Source organism: Periplaneta americana, chromosome 10 (assembly GCF_040183065.1).
Source record: "Periplaneta americana isolate PAMFEO1 chromosome 10, P.americana_PAMFEO1_priV1, whole genome shotgun sequence".
Classification (NCBI taxonomy): Eukaryota; Metazoa; Arthropoda; class Insecta; order Blattodea; family Blattidae; genus Periplaneta; species Periplaneta americana.
Genome location: NC_091126.1, coordinates 67497781 through 67521194, shown reverse-complemented (window position 1 = coordinate 67521194; position 23414 = coordinate 67497781). Strand labels below are relative to the sequence as shown.

At 34.3% G+C, this 23414-nt stretch overlaps 1 protein-coding gene across 6 annotated transcripts in view; it reads right to left on the bottom strand.

The window, feature by feature from the left end:
* Positions 1-4911: 4911 nt before the first annotated feature.
* The window catches only part of Slmap (Sarcolemma associated protein), a 215630-nt gene continuing 197127 nt past the window's right edge, over positions 4912-23414 (bottom strand). For all 6 annotated transcript variants that reach the window (XR_011334357.1, XM_069837662.1, XM_069837660.1 and 3 more), the window contains one exon: positions 4912-21546. Coding sequence is in view for 5 of the 6 variants with exons in the window: in XM_069837662.1 (XP_069693763.1) it covers positions 21433-21546 (114 nt within the window). In the remaining variant the exon portion in view is untranslated. The remainder of the gene's footprint in view (positions 21547-23414) is intronic.

Here is a 23414-nt window from a genome sequence, read left to right as displayed (position 1 = left end):
TTGTGAACAATATATGTGCCTTGAATTATTATTTAAAGGCAATATTAAAATTGATAAGTTATTCACAAGCAAAAAACTGTGTTCTAGAATGATTTTGGTGCTTTGAACAATATGATAAAGGAAAAAGATTTCTGTTGTGTACCACAGATCAATGGAGGAATGTTTTTATGTTCCTTGAAGTGTTTTCTATCATTCAAATAATATTTGGACGTCAACGACCTCCAACCCCCTCACCCCATCTTCAAAGATATCTGGGTTTTTGTTCTCGTGAAAGGACTGTTTACCTCCACACCGCCTCAGTTACAGTGCATATGAAGTGTTATAAAGTTGCAAATTTGAGCTGGTTATAAGTGTAGAGTGATTTTATTCTATTTTATCATGAATAATTGTGGGCTGAAAACGCATATGCTCGTATATAGATTTAACGACATACAGAGCTCGTTAAGTGCTAGTTAACTGAGTCTTAAAATAGAGATTTAACACCATAGCAACCAAAAAATTTGTGGATATGTATATCAGCCAATTAACAGTTGCAATACTTGTGACAAGTTCACGGCGATATCACAACGAAAAAGCATTACTCCTTCAATTAAAAATCATACAAGCTTTATTCTAACTGTCCTCTCTGCAGGGACCGTATATTTTTTGGTGAAATAATTAGTCAAATAATTATGTTTTTTTTTGTTTGTTTACACATATCATATATCAGAATCGTCAAAATATAAACTAAACATGGTTTCTGTCCACTACTGTGTGTTAACGTTTAACACATCTGATCACGAGACGAGTGGACACAAGTTCGAGTCCTGGTTGGGTTTCTTTTTCGGGGTTTTCCCTCAACCAACTGAAGCATAATTGCTGGGTTAACTTTCGGCGTTGGACCACGGACTCATTTCGCCATCATTAGTTCACATATCATCATTATCATCATCATCCATACAATAGCCCGGGTTAAGTTCATGGTGCGGTGTGCTGTACAAGAGCACAGTCGTTCAGCTACCCAATCATTCACAGAATCGGAGTGGTAAGCACAATAAGCCTCAAGCTGCAGTGTAAGCCTTCGAGTCCCTCCTCTGTACAAGAGAGGAGGAGAAAAAACATGGTTTCTACACTGTCCACACGAAGGTTTGTGCGGCAGTCGGTGAGTATTTTCATGTACACTCAGAAAAGTCCTTTCACTGTCTACATTAGACTACGATTTACAAATTGACTGAAACAAAAGTCACAAACTTACTTTTTGACAATAGTGAATAAAATGTTGACCAATATTTCGCAGTTTTTGAGATAGAGGGACTATATTTCGCACAATTATACAAATTTCGAGTTATTTCGCGAGTTTGTATTGCTTAAATACGGCATTATACACAGTGTTCTTTTTCGTGGCTGAACAGGTCTACAAAATATTATGTCAGTAGATTATCGCCTGCCTGCCATCAGCCATAAGCATCTGCCTCGACTGCTGTCTTACTTTCACTTACCATCCGCCTGCTACAAACCCTAAATATCTGCGACTACAGTTTACAATCAAACAAAGGGTATTTATAAACAATACCTTTCCTAAATACTCGTGTTGGCGAAGTTACCACAGAAAATTCGCGCAGAGGAACAACACTTTGAAAACTGAGGTAAGTGATAATATAGCGCGAAACATGCATAAATTTCACTGACAAGGGAATATACCCTACTGCATAACTCTCGCGCAAGCACCAGAAGGCTGTACAGGTCACTGCTGGTAGACTTGGTAGGTATCCAAACGGGTAAGCGTAACAATGAAAATTTAACATGTATCGCTATTACCAAAAAATGCGGTCCCCACCTATCTGTGATCATAACAAGTAGTGGGCTTCACATGTTTGTTGCATTTGTTACTGATCAAAAGATCATGTTAGTAATTACTATTTTTACTCACAAAAATTGCTGAGTTTTCAACCCAAACAAAACATTAATAAAATATTCGAACATTCCACCTGCCTTAAAGCCAGTACTGCATGGTAATGTATTGACCCAACCCTCACTCACCTACAAATGATAATGACTTGCCCATCACTCACCCACCTAGAAGCAAATATTTAGAAAGTTTAGAAACAACTGAGTGTCATTCGAGTAATATAACCCTGTGGGAGTTTGAAAGCATGAATTTGATAAAATAAGCAGAAACTGAACACTTGGTGAGTGGTCTTAATCTTACAAATCAGAAGGCAATTTTTTTTTGGATTCGGGCTGCAGCAAGGAATCTTTTAGCATCTGGGACAAGTGTTTCGGTATTTACAGATTGCAGCAAGCAATAATTTTATAAGCAGGATTCAGTTTGCATTGGCAAATGGGGTGATGAAGGAGCTCGGATATGATTATAACTCCCAGGAATAGTGTCTTTCCTCAGACTCGTCGAAAGTGAGATTGAAACCAGTGCTATTACATAACAGTAACAACACACCATTCGTTCCTTCTAAGCTCATGCTGTAGAATGAAAGAAACATACACAGCTCGTCTGCTGTGGTAGAAGGTAGTTGCGTTGCTCCTAGTTTTACAACGTGGGTTTACCAAATGCTGTTATTTTTTGTATCTATGGGACAGTCAGGACGTGACAAATCACTACACCCAAAGCTGAGCCAAAAGAGAAACATTTATGTTGGGCTCAAGTCAAGTGATCCTGCCACTTCTCTATATTTTTTTAATTATTTAACGACGCTGTCTCAACTACTAGGTTATTTAGGGTCGATGGTGATAGCAAGATGGTATTTGGAGAGATGAGGCCGAGGTTCCGCCATAGATTACCTGACATTAGCCTTATAGTTGGAAAAACCTCGGAAGGAACCCAACCAGGTAATCAGCTCAAACGGGGATCTGAATGTGATGAAGGTGATAATGCCGGTGAAATGAGTCCGGGGTCCAGCATCAAAAGTTACCCAGCGTTTGTTCATACTGGGTTGAGGAAAAAACCTCAACAGGTAACTTGCCCCGACCGGGAATCGAACCAGGGCCACCTGGTTTCGCGGCCAAACGCGCTAACGGTTACTCCACAGGTGTGGACTTGAAGAAGGATGTTAAGGCTTTAGACAAAAATGAAAATACCTTTACATATATGGAGAAATAGGTATCTCGTAAATGAAGTGCAGCAAAGTTAAAAGAGGGCGCGTGTTAGTCAACAGATTAGAATTGGGGAGAAGGGAACCTAGGATTTGATACAAAGTTAAATGAACTCGAACATTCTACTTGGTTGTTTGAAGATTTGACTGCAGGCTTGCTTGACAACAGAAAGGAACCAAATTATGTATGCATGTGTGTGCATGTATATATATATATATATATATATATATATATATATATATATATATATATATATATAATTCGTCCCTCCTCTGGCAAACTAGCGAAAGTCAAAAATTAACGACCCTGTACTTAAAGTCTACATTGCACTATTAAATAGCACAATATAGATCTTAAGTGCAGGGTCGCTTATTTGTCACTTTCGCTAGTTTGCCAGAGGAAGGATATATATATATATATAGTCAAAGATCTAAAAAAAAATGGCAAAAAAAAATTGGGTTGTCGTAGGTATTTTATACCCCGTAGTCTAGAGTTTCTCCATCAAAATTTGGGTTGCTATGAATTTGAAACATTACCAAAGAAGATAGAGTCCAGATCTGACGGGTGACTGTAGTTTCTTGTACAGGGAAATGTTTAGTTCATCTTATAATTTAAAGCATGGTAAAATAATGTCTTTTTAGTAATTTTATTATTATTTTAGTTTGAGTTAGTAGGTCGTTTAAACGCTATCCTGCGATATTAATAGCACGCGTCGGTAAATTAGCTAACTTTATTTTGTATGACAATGGTGGTTTGTTACAAAAATACCTGTCATCACTATTAACTTCTTCATTCTACGCCTGTTTTCATTACCCGGGCATTCCTCTTCACATTCACTTCTACATACATAATCGTCCTGTTCCGTTCAGCTAACTGGAGATTCTTCACTTCTAGATCTTTTCAACGAAAAGGAGTGGTATGCATGCCCATGCAACACGAATTCACTGAAAATAACAAGACGCACAAACTATACACTTATCACACCTGAGCTCGATACTGACACATGTATTGCTATTCCAAACGTCATATAACTAGGTTAAGAATTGAAATACCCGCACGGGAAGATAATGGGCATGCGCTACCACCTTAGGAATTGCGCGGGAAGAAAATTGGACAATGTCGCCAACTTAATTTCGAATAAGCAGCGCAACCGTATTTTATACTTTTATATTTGGGGGGGGGGGGGGAATACGCGGGGTATTCGAGAAAATACGGTATATTATAGTTAATTGACTGTATTTATTTCATAATTACGCCTGAATTATTTTAAATGCCTGTCACACAAAATCCATGTAGTATCATTCTTAACAAATATAATGGAATTAAAAATACTAAACAATAACTAAAAACCGTGACGTAATACGGCATTTCTACAGCTTTCTTTGAATCGAGGGTCTGTAAATTGATCATTATTATACGTTATTTCGCTAATTACAGAAAAGTGTTTAATATTTTTGGCTAAAACGACTAACAGTATACGAGAAAAAATATTCAACTCTTCTTGCGGTGTTAATGGGAAAAATAACGATTCGTGAACTGGAGGGACGTGGGGAAAAACAGTCCTTTCCTAGATAAGAAATTCTACAATATCTCGAATAAATGCTCGTGGAGAATCAAATTTCGGACCTCCTGAATATTAACCCAGTACACTTCCACATAGACATAGGTCATTAATTAATTGTAATATTACATGTCTCCATCTGGGAGAAAAGTAAGAATTACACTGAATTTGGGATGTCAGTGTGTATGAATTACCTTAAGGATTTGAAGAAAATGTCAATATGAGGTTATATTTATCAGGACATATAGCACAAAACACAAAAATTAATAAACAACACCATTAATTGTTTAATATTTTACATAAATGTACAAAATGATATCCCTCATATGACCAAGGGATGAATAGTTCAATATATTATTATATTAAGGTCATTTTATAGGTTATTTATATTAGCCAAGTTAATCTAACAATGGAATTTCATTTTCCCAGGACTAGAATCCGCTCATTTCTTGCAGCTTCATTTCCTATCAAAGATAGTCTAATCTGTATCAAGCCAAAACAAACAAATGAGTGGTTATTAAAAAAAAATATAACATCCGTCTGGATTGTTGTGACTCAACAATATTCGATTAAACGAGAGCAATGCTTCTCAAGTATAGGGAGGACATTCAAAACTGCAAATTGCAGCATCTCCATGCCATTTCCCCCAAATAATTAGGGCAACAGCATCTTTTATGACATATTTAAACTACCATGAAAATAAATATGTAACATTTGTAATACGGCTATAAATTAATAACAATGATATGAAATAATTTTCTTATTATTTTATAGTTATTTTCAGTCACAATGAACCAAGTCACATGCATGGGTGGAGGAACAGTGTGAGATGATTTCCGTAGTGAAACAGATCATTACTAGAGACAAAGTGAAAGCATACCTTGCCATAATCTCCCACCTGTATTTTCAAATCGCCAAATATTTTAGATTCTTGTGAAGGTAAATTCTTTGGTTCATCCTAAAATAAAATGTGTACATGTCAAATTTCGTTACTATCATAGGGAAAGTCTCGGAGCAAACATAATATTTGTACCAGCATATTCTCGTCTCTCATTTGTTGAATGCAAACTACTAACCATTTTCGGATATGCGGGTTAAGAGTCCATTGCTCCTAAAACCACACTTGTAGGTGTAGGTACAAGTAGTTGGTTAAAAGTGATAAAATAAAGAGTGATATTTTCTTGTCTACCTATAGGATCTCTGTGGTGATTACACTCTATTTTGTGTCATCAAAAGACTTAAATGATTCTCAAATGGTTATTTAAATATAAAAAAAAGATTATGGAATTTATTTACGAAATTATCAAGCTATTTTTTCAGGTAATGTTGTTCTCTCTATAAAATGTTATTCAGGGTTCCCACAGAAATAAGGAAATTACTTTCCCTGCCTTTCAGGACTGATTTTACAATATTTCCCTGAGCACTGCACATATGCTTACATCAACTTTTTCGTATTAAAAAAAATTAAACGGTCTCCACCATCCAATAGCCATCCAGCTCTCTCTCTCCCTGACTAATTTTAATTCCCCTGACCTTCACTGACTTTCAAGGTATGTGGGAATCCCTGTTATTGTAATTTTTGTTTTTGTAGCTTTCTTAATTTCAAAACATAAGACAATGTCTTTCCTTTTCTTTAGGGACTTAGATGACATCTGTATTCGAAGTTGGAGACATTTTTAAAGAGTCTATTTTACGATTGGAGAACAAAAATTAAATTAATATTTTGTACCTCAATTTCAGTCAGCAGTTTCCGTTTAAAAATTACAAAAATTTTTCTTAACATGCTAGAAGTCGTCAAGTAGATGATAAAGTAGACACTGTGCTCCTCGGATTTTTTCAATCAAATCCAATCAGGAAGAAGGTGGAACATTTTTTACTAACAGTTAATGTGCACATACTCATTGTTCTAGGAAGACTCTTGAATAACAAACTGATTTGCTTAAAAATGCGGAATTATTCACAGTGAAAAATTAGAGTTCAGAACAAAGTCAGTGGAACTGAATCTTTTATAGAAATTTATAATCTTGAACCATATGCACACTGAAACAACAATGCTATAGAATTTCAGTGATTACTGATAGATGGACAAATAAATTTAAAATAACTCTAAACATTTTCTGCATCTGCGTCTTATTTAACAACTGCATAAAAATGTATACATTTTATGAATAAATCACTAACGTTTCTTTTGAAAGATTGTGCAATTGTTACATCCATGACATAAGCCCATGAGATTTATGATCTGGTGGACAGAGACTCGATGGTTGTAAATTACTTGAGAAACAATGTCTTGTGTCACAGCTTCATTACACTTAAAAAATCTGTACATAAATGTGTATAAATCAAAAGTTCAAAATTCAACATGACCATTTTTTCTTTAGCTATTTTTGTTTGCTTTTTTTTTTTTTTTTTGATTTCAACACTTAATGTACATACACTTCTTACTTACACATTATTACAATTAATTTACAGTGTCATACATAGGGTTAAATGATGAAATAAAATATCTGAAACAGAAACGTACAAACCATACAAACAAAAACCTCAGATCAATTATAATATATATGGCAAATTTGTTGAGCATATTTAAAATATTTTTCAAACATAACAGATACTTCCCATCCACACAATAACAAACTCGATGTCTGGTTACCTTTCACACTCTACCTTATTGCCATTATCTGTCTATATATTATGTCAAATAGGTATGAAGGCCAATCACAACAAAATCTAACACAAGGCACTTAATGTGAGAGATGCATCACTTATGGCTAAGTCCAGAACTTGAAAATTATGACCTACTCATTCCCTGCTTCTAAAAATTAGGTGAACACATGATTCATGATAATTAAGTATGGGAATCAGAAGGCCAAAACAGAATGGTATAGAGAAAGAGAGGGAGGCTCTTTCGTATCTATGACTGACTTCATAATGAAAATAATTTCATGACTAAGTACAGTAACTACGATAAAATATTTCGACACTTGCACCTGTCTTTTGTGTAAATAATGTGAATATTTATCATTTTGATAACGTTTGAATTTATAAGTTAGAAGATAGAATTTGAGAGTTTATCATCAATTGTCCGACTCTTGCCACAAATATTGATGTAACTCGTAGATTTCAATTTTAATCCAGTTTTAAGTAATGTACAGAAAAGAACTGGATCATGTTTTGCTTTGTTAAAATATATTTTTTAAATATATCACGTATGTGAAGGCAATATTACAATTTAGCCACAAAATCAATAGATTTCACAATATATTAATGGAAAAAAAGACAGAAAAAACTAACTTTTAATACCTATCCATTTAAAGAAAGAACTTGTTACTTGGGACGTGGATTGGGTGATTTTCGTGAAGGGTGGATATTATTGTGTTATATTTAATACTTATTATGATATTAAAAGAAAGACTGCATTCCTTAACACATGGCAATGGTTGCTTCAGAATTTGGATGTTTAACTCTGTAACATGTAAATACGCAAATTTCTAAATCTTCTGTTTTCTTTTAGAGAATTCTAGTGACTTAAATTAGTGGTTGTCAGCACTCACTGAAATGGGTAAAGGGTAAGCAGAGCCATCCTGTGTGCCCCATCATGCAGCAGGAAGAGGTAGAGAGCATACCCTCTAGCACCTACGAGTGCAGTGTGTTCTCCGTGGGAAAGAGACGCCAGCCCCAGGGTGTTCTGTGCTGATGACCACTGATTTAAATAGACAATTTTTTTTATATTGAAACATTTCTTTTAAATAAAATAATCATAAAGGAAGATGGACAGCAGAATATTTAGTGATGTAATATGAAGTAAACACTTCCAAGTATGGCTAACTCTCACCTATTCAAATTATGAATAATAAAAAAATTGCACCTTTATCAGCTAAAATGTACTCACTGATGAACGTAACTGAACAAGTAATAACTGCTTCACTGTGTTAATGTTAGAAATTTTGATGGTAAATTACTTGGTTGACTAGTTTTGACTGGTTTGCATCATCCTCTGAATCCTAGTGAGTTCCAGTGCGATCTTCTGGTTTCTTGTTGTGGTGGGGTGTGTTCATGATTATGTTCAAAAGGGTGTGTGTTTTGAAATTCAGTTGAGTGTTCAGGATGTGTTGTGGGTGTGTTTTTGTGTATTTGTAAATTTGATATCGTTCTATAGCGTCAAGATTTTGGTGTCTTGACTGGATGTGTAATATTTTCACATCAGTGTCTATGTTGCTGTAGTTATGATTAGAGTTTTTGATGTGTTCTGCGTAGGTTGAATTGTTGTTTGGTTTGGTTATGGCTGTGATATGTTCTTTGTAACGTGTTTGAAATGATCTTCTAGTCTGTCCAATGTAGAAGTCATTGTAACTATTGCATAATAGTTTGTATACATGTGTTAAGTCGTATGTGTTTGTGAGTCTTGTCTGTGTGTTTAGATATTTTTGAAGTGTATTCTGTGTTCTGTATGCAATGTTGTATTTTAGTTTCTTGAATTTAAATTGAATTTATGTTTTATTTAACAATGCTCGCAACTACCAAGGTTATATCAGTGTCGTCGGTGTGCCAGAATTTTGTTCCACAGGAGTTCTTTTACATGCCAGTAAACCTACTGACATGAGCCTGTCGCATTTAAACACACTTAAATGCCACTGACCGGGGTAGAGATCGAACCCGCAACCTCGGGCACAGAAGGCCAGCACTGTACCGACTGCACCACCCAGGCCGACTAGGTTCTTGAAAGATGATGCAATCTTGTATGTAATTTACAATTCATTTTAATATATCAATATGCCTGGTAAATTATTAATAAGTATTTAATGAATTTCAATCTTAAGATTGAAATTCATTAAATACTTATTAATAATCTTGTATGTGTTTATGTTTTCATATGTTACTGTGATGTATTTATTTTGTTCTTGTTTGTGTTGCGTTTTCTTGTTTGAGTTTATCTTTCTTATGATGATGGCTATTATGTTGGGGTTGTATCCATTTTCCTGTGCTATGTATTTGATAGTGTGTATATTCTTCCTTATAGTCATGTTGGCTCTTAGGGATGTTGATTAGTCTGTGTATCATAGATCGAAATGCTGTGTGTTTGTGTTGTTTGGGGTGATTGAATATGTTGTATATGTGTTTTACCGTGGCAGTGGGTTTGTTGTCTGTTTCTAGTGTGTAGTGTAGTTTTGGGTGTATTTTGTTTATGTAGGTTTTCAATCTTGTATTCTTCACCTGACATAATTAGGAACATTAAATCCAGACGTTTGAGATGGGCAGGGCATGTAGCACGTATGGGCGAATCCAAAAATGCATATAGAGTGTTAGTTGGGAGGCCGGAGGGAAAAAGACCTTTAGGGAGCCCGAGACGTAGATGGGAAGATAATATTAAAATGGATTTGAGGGAGGTGAGATATGATGATAGAGACTGGATCAATCTTGCTCAGGATAGGGACCAATGGCGGGCTTATGTGAGGGCGGCAATGAACCTCCGGGTTCCTTAAAAGCCAGTAAGTAAGTAAGTAAGGTTTTCAATCTATCTTTTGTTTCCTTTGTAAAGTATTAGTATATCGTCTACATGTCTGTGCCAGTAAATGATGTTGTGTGGGTATTTATTGTTGCCCCTGTTTAGAATGTGTGTCTGTTCTATGTTATGTAGAAAATTTCGGTTAGGATGATGGAGATGGGAGATCCCATGGGTAGGCCTTCAACACATACCATTTTCGACACAATCATGACTACACCCACCAAAACAAGAAACCAGAAGATCGCGCTGGAATTCATTAGGATTCAGAGGATGACGCAAACCACGTCGAAACTAGTCAACTTGATAATTTACCATCAAAATTTCTAAAACTAACACAGTGAAGTAGATATTATTTCTTCAGCAACATTCATCAGATTATAGATACTGTGTTAAAAAGTGTATCCAAGAATGTAAAATGTACTTCCTTATGAACAACTTACAACCAAAACAGTTCAAAGATCTACATATGCACAAACAATTTTACAAAATATATATATATATATATATATATATATATATATATATATATATACACGGTGTTTCTAAATTAGACCGACAAATTTTTAATCAGATAGATAACCTTCTTTCAAACACTTTTCGTTAAGGAACCCATGGGCTTGGATGCTTCGTTTCAGTGCAAGAGAGGTTTAACGCTACCACACAGTTTGTTTATTCCGTCATTGCAGTATCATTCTTCGACCTGGTTTGTTTATTCCCTGAGCTCGGTATCATGCACTAACCCAATCTGATTACTACCTGAGGTTTATGAAACCTTTGTTGACTCTGAAAAAGATCTTGCACCACGCACTCTCTGCACAGTAGCTGAAATGCCTAGTGTCTTTGCTAGGGTATGACAAAGTACGGCATGTTGCTGCAATGCTTGTCTGGAAGTCAATGGACGTGTGGTCCAGCACTTGTAGTGATGAGACAGTAAAGCAATGGATCCATACTGCTAATTTAACACTGAAGTGAGTGTTTTTCCTTTTCATTCGGTTTATTTTCTTTGTATTTTTCTATATATTTGGATCAATAAATTGTGCCTGTAACATTAATAATTTATTTATTCACTTTTCACGTATCTAATTACTTCAAACTTTTCCTGTAGGATCGAAATATGTATTGACATAAACCCCTCTTGCTCTGAAAGAAAGTGTCGCAGCCCTTGGATTCTTTAACAAAAACTGTTTGAAAGAATGTTATCTATCTGATCCCAAAGTTTGTCGGTCTAATTTAGAAACACCTTGTATATTACGAAATTATTTCTTACGCAAATTTTGCATCATCTGTTCTCTTTACAGAAACTATCGCAATGGCGTGACTGTTATTGGTTCGTATGAAATTTAATATATAGATTGTGGTCTGAAATTGCTCAGTTTTTTTTTCTAAACTAGATAAATGATTATTAATTTTTTATAGTGGGGTAGTACACATCATTGATTTTAAATATACATAGTAGAAGTGATATAACCCTGCAGATTGAAGGGGGCAAAAGAATACATTAAAATAATAAAAAAAGTTATGTATTTTGCAATAAAGTGCATGGTTAATTACAAAATTAGGCCGAAAGTCTGCGAAGTTTGACAACAGTGTATCCTCGGCTCACCTATGGAAACACACATGTTCAATTTGAACAGCTGCGTTCCATCCCTTAGTCACCACAGGGGATTGTCACTCTTCTTAATGGCAGGAAATAACAATATATTTTTTTTATTTTAGCGGGTTATTTTACGACGTTTTATCAACATCTTAGGTTATTTAGCGTCTGAATGAGATGAAGGTGATAATGCCAGTGAAATGAGTCTGGGGTCCAACACCGAAAGTTATCCAGCATTTGCTCATATTGGATTAAGGGAAAACCCCGGAAAAAACCTCAACCAGGTAACTTGCTCTGACTAGGACTCGAACCCGGGCCACCTGGTTTCGCGGCCAGACACACTAACCATTACTCCATAGGTGTGGACATAACAATATATATATTAGTTAAACTTTTTATTTAATTTGCAAGAGAATCGTCCATTTTATTAAAGAAAAAATTACAAAGGGATAAATTATTCATCATTTTCTCTAATGATCAATAAAAATACGAATCATATGGATAGTGTGCTTCCATTGAAAGTCGAACTTCCCCTTGGCACATTGTTGATTCTGGAGTCTCACAGGGATCTGTGCTAGCACCACTACTGTTCACTATTTACGTAAATGTAGTCTCTTCGACTCTACAACACTGTAAACATCACCTTTATACAGACGATTTATAAATACATATTCATACACCCCATGACTCACTCAATGACGTAATACACAATCTTAACGAGGACCTTGAATCTATATCTGCATGGAGCAGAAAGTTTGGATCGACTCTCAATGCAGGAAAATCACAAGCAATCCTAGTGGGACATCAATGTCTATTATGCAACATTACTCCTGCTCTTCCAGTCAAATTAAATGACACAATAATCCCTTTTTCTTCCTGTGTTAAATCTCTTGTGAGTTTACTTCGACAAGCATTTAAACTGAAACACCCAAGTAAATCATATTATCAAAAAAGTACTTTTCGTACTATATTCCTTAAGCAGTATTCGAAAATTTCTCCTGCAATCGCTCAAAAAATACTAGTGGAAACACTAGTAATGCCCCACTTTAATTACTGTGATTTTCCACTGACTGATCTCAATGTTAACCAGTCACAAAGATTACAACGTGTTTATAATTCTTGTGTTTGCTTCATCTGCGATGTCCGTCATGCCGACCACATTACCCTGTCCTCTCAAACTCTAAACTGGCTACAGCTTAATGAACTTAGAAATTTTCATTCCCTTGTTCTCCTTTTCCAAGTCCTTCACACTTCTACACCTACCTACCTTGCCTCCTGCTTCAGTTACCTATCATCATATCATGCACGCAAAATAGCCACATACTAGCCATACCAACACATAAGATATCATCGTATTCATCTTCTTACACAATCTTTCTATTGCACTTGTAGAAATACCGTACCCAGTGACATCAGAGACTGTCGGAATTTAACAGTATTCAAAAACAAACTTATTAAGCATCTACTTACTGGATAGAGTGCAATGCAGTAAACTGAGTATTCTAACTTACTGCAAATGTTTCAAAATTGTTACTGTTTTGTTTCTCTTGATATTTGTACAATCAGTTACTTATTTTTAGATATTTAGCCATTTTCTTTATTCACTAATATTTTAGACAGTCAATATATTGCAGTAGCACTTTTCATGCCTGTTGTGATCTGATCTTTCTACTTGTATTTTTTTTACTCTTTTTGCATTTGTGTTTTTTGTATTTGTATTTGTAATTTTATTCCTATTTCTTATTTATACTTCTCTCTGCATTTATTTTTTGTATATGCCTATTTGTATTCTGGTGGTATGGTAGAGAAGGTCTGATGGTCTTAACTCCACCAGATTAAATAAATAACTAAAATTAAAAAAAAAAAAAAAACTCTCTTTATGTCCTTCAATTCTCAATCTTTATTTAAAGTCATAATAGAACCATTATTTTCTAAAATCTGATAGCATTCTTTAATGCTAAGTATATTTTCCATGCTTCTATACTCCTTTTCGACTCTTCCAAAAACACGATCAATCGGAAAAACACAAATTTCAGAGGATTTCCTACTTTTCTCCAAGTGTTGCCAAAATCACACTGTTCTCATTCTGACTACAAGAAACGGAAATAAACGAATGATGAAAGAATCACTGAAATCTTGCTTTCTAAGTCCAATAGGGAAAGCTGAAGAGCAGATGCATCTTGGTTGCAACCCTTTGAAGATTCAGTTCCTAACCAAGTGTAGAAAAACATGTCTTCCGTTTTCTGTTCAGAATTAATCATAATGCAAAGATTATACAATCACACTTGTCTCGAATATGGCAATTCACTTATGGACAATTTTGACAGAGGCAGATGTTACATGGTCCTACATCATGGTGTCATGGTCTAATGCATCCTGCCTAGGACTTGTATTATGGAATGCGCACTGATTGGAGTCCTCATGGGAGAAGAAATTTTCTCAAGAAATTTCGGCCAGTGTATTGGACTGGTACCCACTCAGCAACGTGATGCACTCGGGGAGCTTCAATAGGTAGCAATATCTGGTTATGAAAGCCAACTTCCCTTCAAGTAGGACCAATAGTACACAGACAAAATGAAGTAACATATTTCTCCATCTGTGAGTTTATCATAGAGGATAACATGATTGACATGGCAACTTCGTTACCGATGTGCAGGATGTCACAATAAAACAACCAAGACATGTGCTTGATGTGAAATACTCCTACATGACAAGTGTTTTTCTGAATTCCATGTGGTTAAGAAAAAAGTTATAGGCTCTTCTTTTATAACATATATGGTACATTGCATTACTCATTATATTGCATGAATTATAATGACTGTTATCAGGTTCTGAAAATAAATAAATAGATTGAGTATTATATGGCATTATTGTACCTGATTTGCAAACTGGGTCGTTTTCGACCCAAATTGTATGTAAGTGTCCATGCATTGAAAAAGTCTAAAACAGCATTTGGCATTAATTTTGGTATAAGAGCTTACAAATATTCGGTTTTCGACAAATTTTTACCAAAAAACGTTTTGGGCATAAATGGGTTAAATTAGTTCTATAGTTATTGGTCTTTATACTTAGAACCACTGATTGGTCACTTTGATCGCTGTAATATAAAATGTTTTCCAATGAATGCTACAACAATTTTTGTGTCTTTACTTCAAACCTAACAATTGGAATTGAATACTCTACAATGAAATGGATGCCTTCTAATGGTATTTGTGTGTTAGCTAGTTTGTGGTAATTGATTTCATGAGTATTTCCAGATATAGTCCCGTCGCTCTTATTTCCAGCACCCAATCACGTTGCAGGTTGGCTACATTTAAACGTGTGCATCTTGTGATTTGCTGATGACGTTATGCATTTCTTAAGGCTCGATAAATACTTAATATAATCGCCCGCCATTTTGGCTCTTTCGTTGGCATTCACAGGAAGCACACAAGGACGTTATTTGCCACTCAATTATTTGCCGAATTACAGTGTGTTTGATTTATTATCACAGGAGCTACGACATGATAATGTTTAACGGTGTGGCAAATAGATTCCTCATCTGGTAGCTCGGCAACCAAAGAACAAAAACGGCGCACGATACTACCTACCTAGACTTTATAGAGCCTTCACTTCCTAAGACGTAAGCAAAGAGGAGGAGTCATGCCGGGAATAACAGTGCCACAACTATGGTAACAATGTCTTGGTAGTGATCACAGCGTAACAGACAATGGCCTCCCACAAATGAAGGACTGCTGAAGATTATGTATAATTTTCCCTAGAATAATCAGACGTGGAACATGAGCTAGAACTAGGGGAGCTGATAGAAGGTAGTGGTAATTCCTCAGACGAAAATTACCATCCTACAAATGATTCAGAGGCTAACAGTTCGCACAGTGAATGTAACAGTCATATTGAACCTGAACCTGGATCCAGTAATAATCCCAACCTTGCTGTGCCTGTGACTCAAGTGCTAGCACATTGGGTTTCCATCCAGGCAGCCCAGTTTCAATCCCTGACCAGCTCGTGATGGAATTTGTTTTGGACAAAGATAATGTTGCAGAGGACTTTTATCAGACTACTCCTATTTTCCTTTATCATTCCATCCAACACTCTCAATCTCCCCATTATTTCATCTATCATCTCCAATAATAAAAATAGAGTGGAATGAAGTCTTGGAGATAGTACGAGTTTCTGATGCTGATATAGGAAGGGCTTGGAGCTCTGGGGCTTCTCAGGCTACTTGTCAGCGAAATGGGACCTGGGTCTATAAGGGGCTGAGGCTGGATGGCCCACCTGTCAGAGTCGGATTCACGATGTCACTCAGGCCACCTGTCGGGCCCCTATTCTTCAGTGAGACAATGAGTAGGAACAGGCCGGGAGTTATTCGATTCCTGCATTTTGATCTAATGTAAGTAGCATGATTTCTTGTTGCCAGAGGAGTAAGACAAACAGTAAAGTATATTGTAATGATTAAAGTAATATATTATAAATATTATAAAGTAGCCAGGCGAGTAAGAGAAACATCTAAGTATTATTATGTGTTGTTTATTTTGTTATTTAGTGCCTGTGTATATACTAATACAAGTGGTCAAAATGACCGCATTGGAGGTTTTAAGTACCGGTATATAACTAGTTCTGGCAGTTCTAGTGTTAAATAACCAACTAAAAAAAACACCACCAAATGACTCAATAGTAAAGAAAAAAGAAACAGCAATCAGGCAAGGAATACTTAAAAAAAAAAAAGCAGCCCTAATTCCAGGACAATTAACTCTTAATTACACAGAGGTGACCAAAAATCAGAATTTGTAATATTGCTCTTGCATATATTAAGTATTTCTTTAACATTCTGAGTGTACATATCGAGTTTTGCAAAAACTTGCAATAGGTACTTGGCACTCTCTACGCATGGCATGAATTCATTTACAAAAAAATTGAATTCACAGAATGATGCAGAAGAGGAATGTTATACAAATGGTATATATAAGTTATGTTGGTAAAATTTTGCATGTATCGAGTTCTGCAAGAAGGAAAAAAACACCCAAATTTAAGACACTTTAGATTGATGAATCAAATGATATTACACTTCAAATCTAAATAATTTTCACAACTTTCTAATCATTACCTACAACTCTCTCCACTTTAAGGATTCCGGATGTATACATATGCAAAGAGACATCAATGATTACAAAATAGGTTGCAGCAACAATAATTACTTTCATACTTGAGTGGTGACCAGTTTCAAATGGAGACTGAAGGATTTCCTACCAGAATCTTAACAAAAGATATGACCAAGCCTAAATACTCGATATTTAATAAATGAATTTGTAAATTGACCAAAACTTCAAACATTCAGCAAACACTTTTGACACCACGCGTGCACAGCTGTCACAATACATAAATAGTGAAAGCATACTAAATACCAATAATGATGAAAATTTGCAATCTCCATTAGATTTCTGTCTCAAATAAATACTGTAATATATAGGGAGAAGAAACTTCATGTTTATAGCCATTCTTGGTAATATACCTCTCTAAGTTCCAGGCAAAGTGCTAACAATTTTATGTTCCTGCTATTATAATATAATTAGGGATTCTATTTTACAGTGAAAAAAATCTTAAATTTCGGTATAAAGAACATGGTTAATTTCTATGTTATTTCCCCACAACAAAACATAAATTCGGTGTTATTTCGAATTTAAAAAAAGTAACTTTTTGACTTTCATCGTGAAAAAATACATTATTGAATACTGCTACAAAAACTAAAGGTCTTTATCATCAAGGGAATCTTAACCTTTGTACAATTTAACAATACTTATAGTTTTCTATTGGCACTTAACCTGTCGTGTAGAGAAATAGTGTAGCAGTCTTATATACTTTGTATTAACTAATAGGCACCACAAAGTATTCAGGCTATTTCTATTTTATATTTTAAAATACAGTAACTCTAAATATGGTTTCAATATTGAAATATGGTCTAAATATTGAATTTAAAATTTTGTACATAAACATCACTGCAAAACAGATAATAATCACCAACAATTTTCAAGAAAATTCTACCATCTAAAAACAAAATCGTACTAAATACAGCTGACTCAAGTTACTACCAGCCTGCCAACATTATAGTGGGTAGGGAACTTAGCTTCACCTAAGCTTATTGTATTAATTCATGCACATGTGACTTCCAATAAATATATCTTTGGGATACTTTAAATTAAAATTTCATAACGAAAACAACAATTTCTCTTGAAAAACACTAATTTCGAAAGAATTAGCGCTAAAAACAAAAATGTCACGTTATTTTGCGAATTTAAACTTACGATACTTCCACTTTGAAGGGCTTGAAACATAATTTTTTTTATTTTATCAGCTGAAAAACTGTATCTCGCAAATCCGTGGTTTGCGAAAACTAGGTATATCTAATTATAACATTTTTCCATGTTAGCTGATGAATATGTATTAAATGTTGAAAGAGTTTATGTTCTTCACATATTAAGATTGAATTATTCTCAATCACATTTGGCATCTGAATTTAGGCATAACATAAGTTATATGTTATATTGTTCACTTTTCCCCACAATCTTTCTCCTTCATTGCTTCTTGTGAAGCCTAAAAATGAGCTTTGCAATAATTCTATACAATGAATGAATGAATGGATGAATGAATTATACACATCAGGTTTTATATAATTTAAAATTGACTTCTGGTGTGAAATATTGAAATATAGTACTTTAAATAAACACTAACTCACCATACTGTAATTAATACATGCTATTTTCCTCTAGAAACTATAGAAAAGCCACAAAAAATGACCTTTCTACTAGAATCACTAATGAAATGGAAATGTGAACATCCCGAATTCTTAGGCAACAGCATTCAAAGACTTGTCGTTTTAGTTCTTTTGATATCATAAAGAAATATTTTATATGTAAATTGAGTGACTGAGTGGCAGAGTAAGCTAAATCAGTACTTATCATTTCATACACAGCACAATAAAATATGATTTTCAATAATGGAATATTTTAGTAATTTTTATGATAAGTCACATTCCTATCTCAGTAATGAAACTCTAGCTGTGATGATTATTTAGCTAAACTCCACATTTCACTTTTAATTGCGTGTTAGCCCTTCTCTCATAGAATCTCTCATTATACAGGCTGAACAGTATGTAATGCCTTAAATTTCAGGGGGTTATTCTTTGAGATATTTTAAATAAAAAAGTTTAATACAATTTTGCTTGTTTTTGCTTCCATTTCGAGATAAAAACTGTTTTATATGAAACATTTCATAGTGTGTTTTGGGAAAGCCATTGATTTAATTCCCAACATGCTTAGTCAATTTAAGAGAGCAGTGTATTATGATAATAAATGATTGAAAGAATTTTAGTTTTGTCCTTTAAACGTGCAGAAATTTGGTCCAAACAAATGTTACATTGTAAAATTCCTTTTCAGAACGAAAAGTTACATTTGTTCGGATCAAATTTCTGCATAATGAAAGGATAAAACTAAAACTCTTTCAATTATTTATTACCATAATACACTGCTCTCTTAAACTGACCGAGCATATTGGTAATTAAATCAATAGCTTTCCCAAAACAAGCTATGAAACATTTCATATAACAATTTTATCTCGAAAAACGAGCAAAAATTGCATTAAACTTTTTTATTTGAAATATTTCAAAGAATAACTCCCTGAAATTAATAACATCACTTACGGTTCACTTTTTTGTACGATATAAAATCGTGTAAAAACAGAACAATAAGGAAACAGTTTCTAACCCGCTGTATTAGAATTTAGTAACAGCTTCCCCCACATGAGACAGAAGTATGAATCAGTTACATGGCAGAATTACAGCATGGTCTTGCTTGTTATACAAAAGTTTGAACTACTCTATGATAGCGGGTAATATGGATATACATACCTGAACATGCCTGCCTGTAGGGTTCTCAATTGATCTACATTACCCTAGCTGACTATATCATGTGATGAAGTTATAATTCTAGTATAACTGACATCCACATTTCAGTAAGGTCTATTCAAAGTCGACAATTGTAACTGAAAGCTGAGATATGTCTCTTCAAGACCAAAACTTTATAAAGTATTGATTTAATCATTACATATTGGTCTTGGATGTCAACAATATTGCTTCAATTTCTTATGAGTCACAAGAGAAATGTATGAAGTGGAGTACTAAGAATATTAATGAAGAGATATCCACAGTTTAAAATCATATCACAGCAATGAAACACAAAGACATACAACCACAATATTGTAACAAACGCAGCATATTTGTTTCAAATACGGAAACCAAGGTAAAAAATTACAAAAACTTAATTTTTAATTACCAATTCTTTAAGTAAACATAAATATATTGTTTTATAAAAATATTTATATAATACTTTTAATGATTCAACAGCAGTAAATAAAAAAAATATATATATATATATTATTCAAACCAAGTAAGTAATTCATTCAAGTAACATTCAAAATATTATTTATGGTGCAGAATAAATATGTAAGCAACATTAAGTACCTAATGCTATAAGAAGTTGTGAACAGGCCTTTTAACAAAAGGAACAAAAAGTCTTACAGCTTCCGGATAAATCACTGGAAATAATGTTCGACAAAAAAAAAAAAAGAACTATAAAATAAAAAACAAATACAAATAATTAAAAAAATAATAATTTAGGCCTAAAAATTATAAAATATAATATGAGACTTCCACTGTAATGATCCGTTTAAATTCTTCTATAAAAGTATCATGGTCTGAGTTGTACTGATAAATGTATTGGAAAGCTGTAACACTGACAGTTTTGGTTTCCAATAACAACAGAGACATAAACTTGGAGTCTCTGAGGGAAAATGTACAAGGGAGAAAAATAAAATTAACCCTTTCCACATTATTCGTCTAATAAATTTGAGATACATTATTTCCCAATGAAATATGAGATATAATGAAATTTAATGTGACTGTACTCTTTTCTTTTGAGTACATTGAACTCCAAAGAAAAATGAGTCCTGAACCAAATCTAACACATTTCGTTGCGGGACATACTAATCACATATTTTTAATTAGCTTTCACGCTGAAGTGGAAAGGGTTGAATGAGGCAAAACAGACAGCCTTATATTACGAACACTTACCAGAGTAAAGCCATTATGGGATTTACAAGACATCTGTGTGTTCTCTTATATGCATGTCTTCATTCTGGCAAGCAAATATGTTGTACATCTGTCCCTGTTCAATATTATATAATCTTCAAAAGCACAGCTACAAAATGAATGGTAACCTGATTAGACATCTCCCAGTTTATAACTCGATAAAAAAAAATAAATACTATTTCACGCCCACAATGACACTCACACACAAAAATTCAAATCCTTGTCAATTTATTTTTCACATCACCATTTCAGCAAAGGTTACAAAGTTAGACAGCAGTTACAAATGCACACGAAAACACTTATAATATAATACAAAAAAAGAAATAGAAATCATTATTACATCATACAAACAATAACAACAAAGATTTGTAATAAATATGTGGCAACAAATAATTTTCCGTGTACATTTTCGCAACCATCTAACAATGGACCTTTAGTCTACTTCAGCAAATTCATCTTGAGAACAGGCTTCTTTTAAAATCACTTGAGAAAATAATATAAAGTCTACACAAACAAACCAATTTTTTCACCAATATAATGTACAATCACTGAGGCTGTTCTGACTCAGAAGTTCCAGTGATGAAGGCCAACGTCGGGTAAAACATCACTATAATTCCCAAGAGCACGATGATTAGGGGCACCAAACAGCACCATAAAACCTGCAATTGTTTATATAAATAAATTATCTGTATTCAGCAAGTCTAAATTACCACACAAAGAAATAAATATACACATAAAATAGATTATATTGTCAAACAAAACATATATTTTCTTTTTCTGAAAGTAACTTAATATTAAGTAATCTGACGAGACTAATGCATAGGGACCACATTTTTCGGTAATAGCGATATGTGTTCAATTTTCCACCATTATTTTCTTTGTTACAGTTACCCTTCTAGATACCTAAAATATAATATTTAAGCAAAACAAACTCGCGAAATAATGCGAAATTTGGATCAATATGCGAAATAAGCCAATAACCACGAAATATACCCTCTCTAACGGAAAAACTGCGAAATATGCACCAAAATTTTATTCGGTATTGTTAAAAAAACATGTTTGTGACTTTTGTTTCAGTCAATTTGTCAATCATTTGGTAACGCCAATATTTCCGTATTTTCTGTATGGATATTCTGTACATATGGCTATCGAATATATATACTGATTTCTGTATTCGTCTGCAACAAAGATTGCTGCAGTCTATTATGCACTGGAGGCTATATTTTGGTGCAAAAACAGGCAGTGTGGTTCTCTAAATGTAATGTGGACAACGAGAGAGGCTTTCCTGCACACAAAAAAATACTCACTGACTGTCGCACATATCTTTATGCGGATAGTATAGAAACCACACTTAGTATATATTTTGATGATGCTGATATGTGGTAAAAGTAAAGAAAAAGGGGGAAAAAAAGTAAGAAAACTTCACATTAAACATAACATAACACAATTAATAACTCATTTCACGAAATACACCGAATTCACTTTTTTTATTGCACCAAAAAATACGTTCCCTATTAATGCAACTTCAAGAAATTGACGTAAAACATCTGTTTCTCTTGAATTCTTATTCACTGTATGTACCACAGTATCATTAAAGTGTTTTAACTAATACTTCAGTAAGTTAAATACAGAGAAAAGTGAGATGTTTGTCCAAGATGATGCTTAACATTTAATTAAGGAGCTGGAATAACAAGATGTTTTTCTGTTTATGAGGAACCTGTAACACTGTGTTTGAAAACAAAGTCCTCGTACTAAAGCAACATAATGAGGTTCACAGTGGATACTCAAAATATTGACTGTTACTCTGGAAAGAACTTTAATGAGATGCTTTGAAACTGAGTTTCTTGGAGAAGCCTTCTGAAGACTTTAGAGCAGTGGTCATCAGCACAGTGCACCCTCGGGCTAGCGTCTCTTACCCGTAGACAAGAGATGCACTGGCATGCATCTATGCATGCTTTCTACCTCTACCTTCTGCATGATGGTGCATATTCCGATACACTTCTTATTCTTCACTCATTTCAGTGAGTGCTAACGACCTCTGCTCTAGAGGATTAGAAACAAATTTAAGAATCTATGATTATGTAACATACAGTCCTGTTGTTTCAAACACAGAAATTGTCTTGTAAATTAATTTATAATGCATATTGTTGGGCCACTACGTGGATGGCATGGAACATAAAATAAACTATTTTCAAATGAAGTTTTTCCTTCATATGAACTCCTCAAAGACAATAATTACTGTATTATAATTCTCAAATAGTTTATGTATGTGTGTACATTACTTCGCGATGAAAAATATAATATGAAAACTCGTATCTGTTAAACAATGACACTAGCTGACAGAGTCATGCTTGGGAAGAAGAGGGCAATCTTAGCAGCAGTGCCCACATCCTTCATACGAGTCAGATTAAGTATATTTGCGTTGTCAGTCAAAAAGTTACTTATGCCTATATTGCTTTGGGAGAAAAAATGTTGAGTGACTTCTGCCGATTTTGGAATAGACACCGATGCACTTGAACTGCCAACA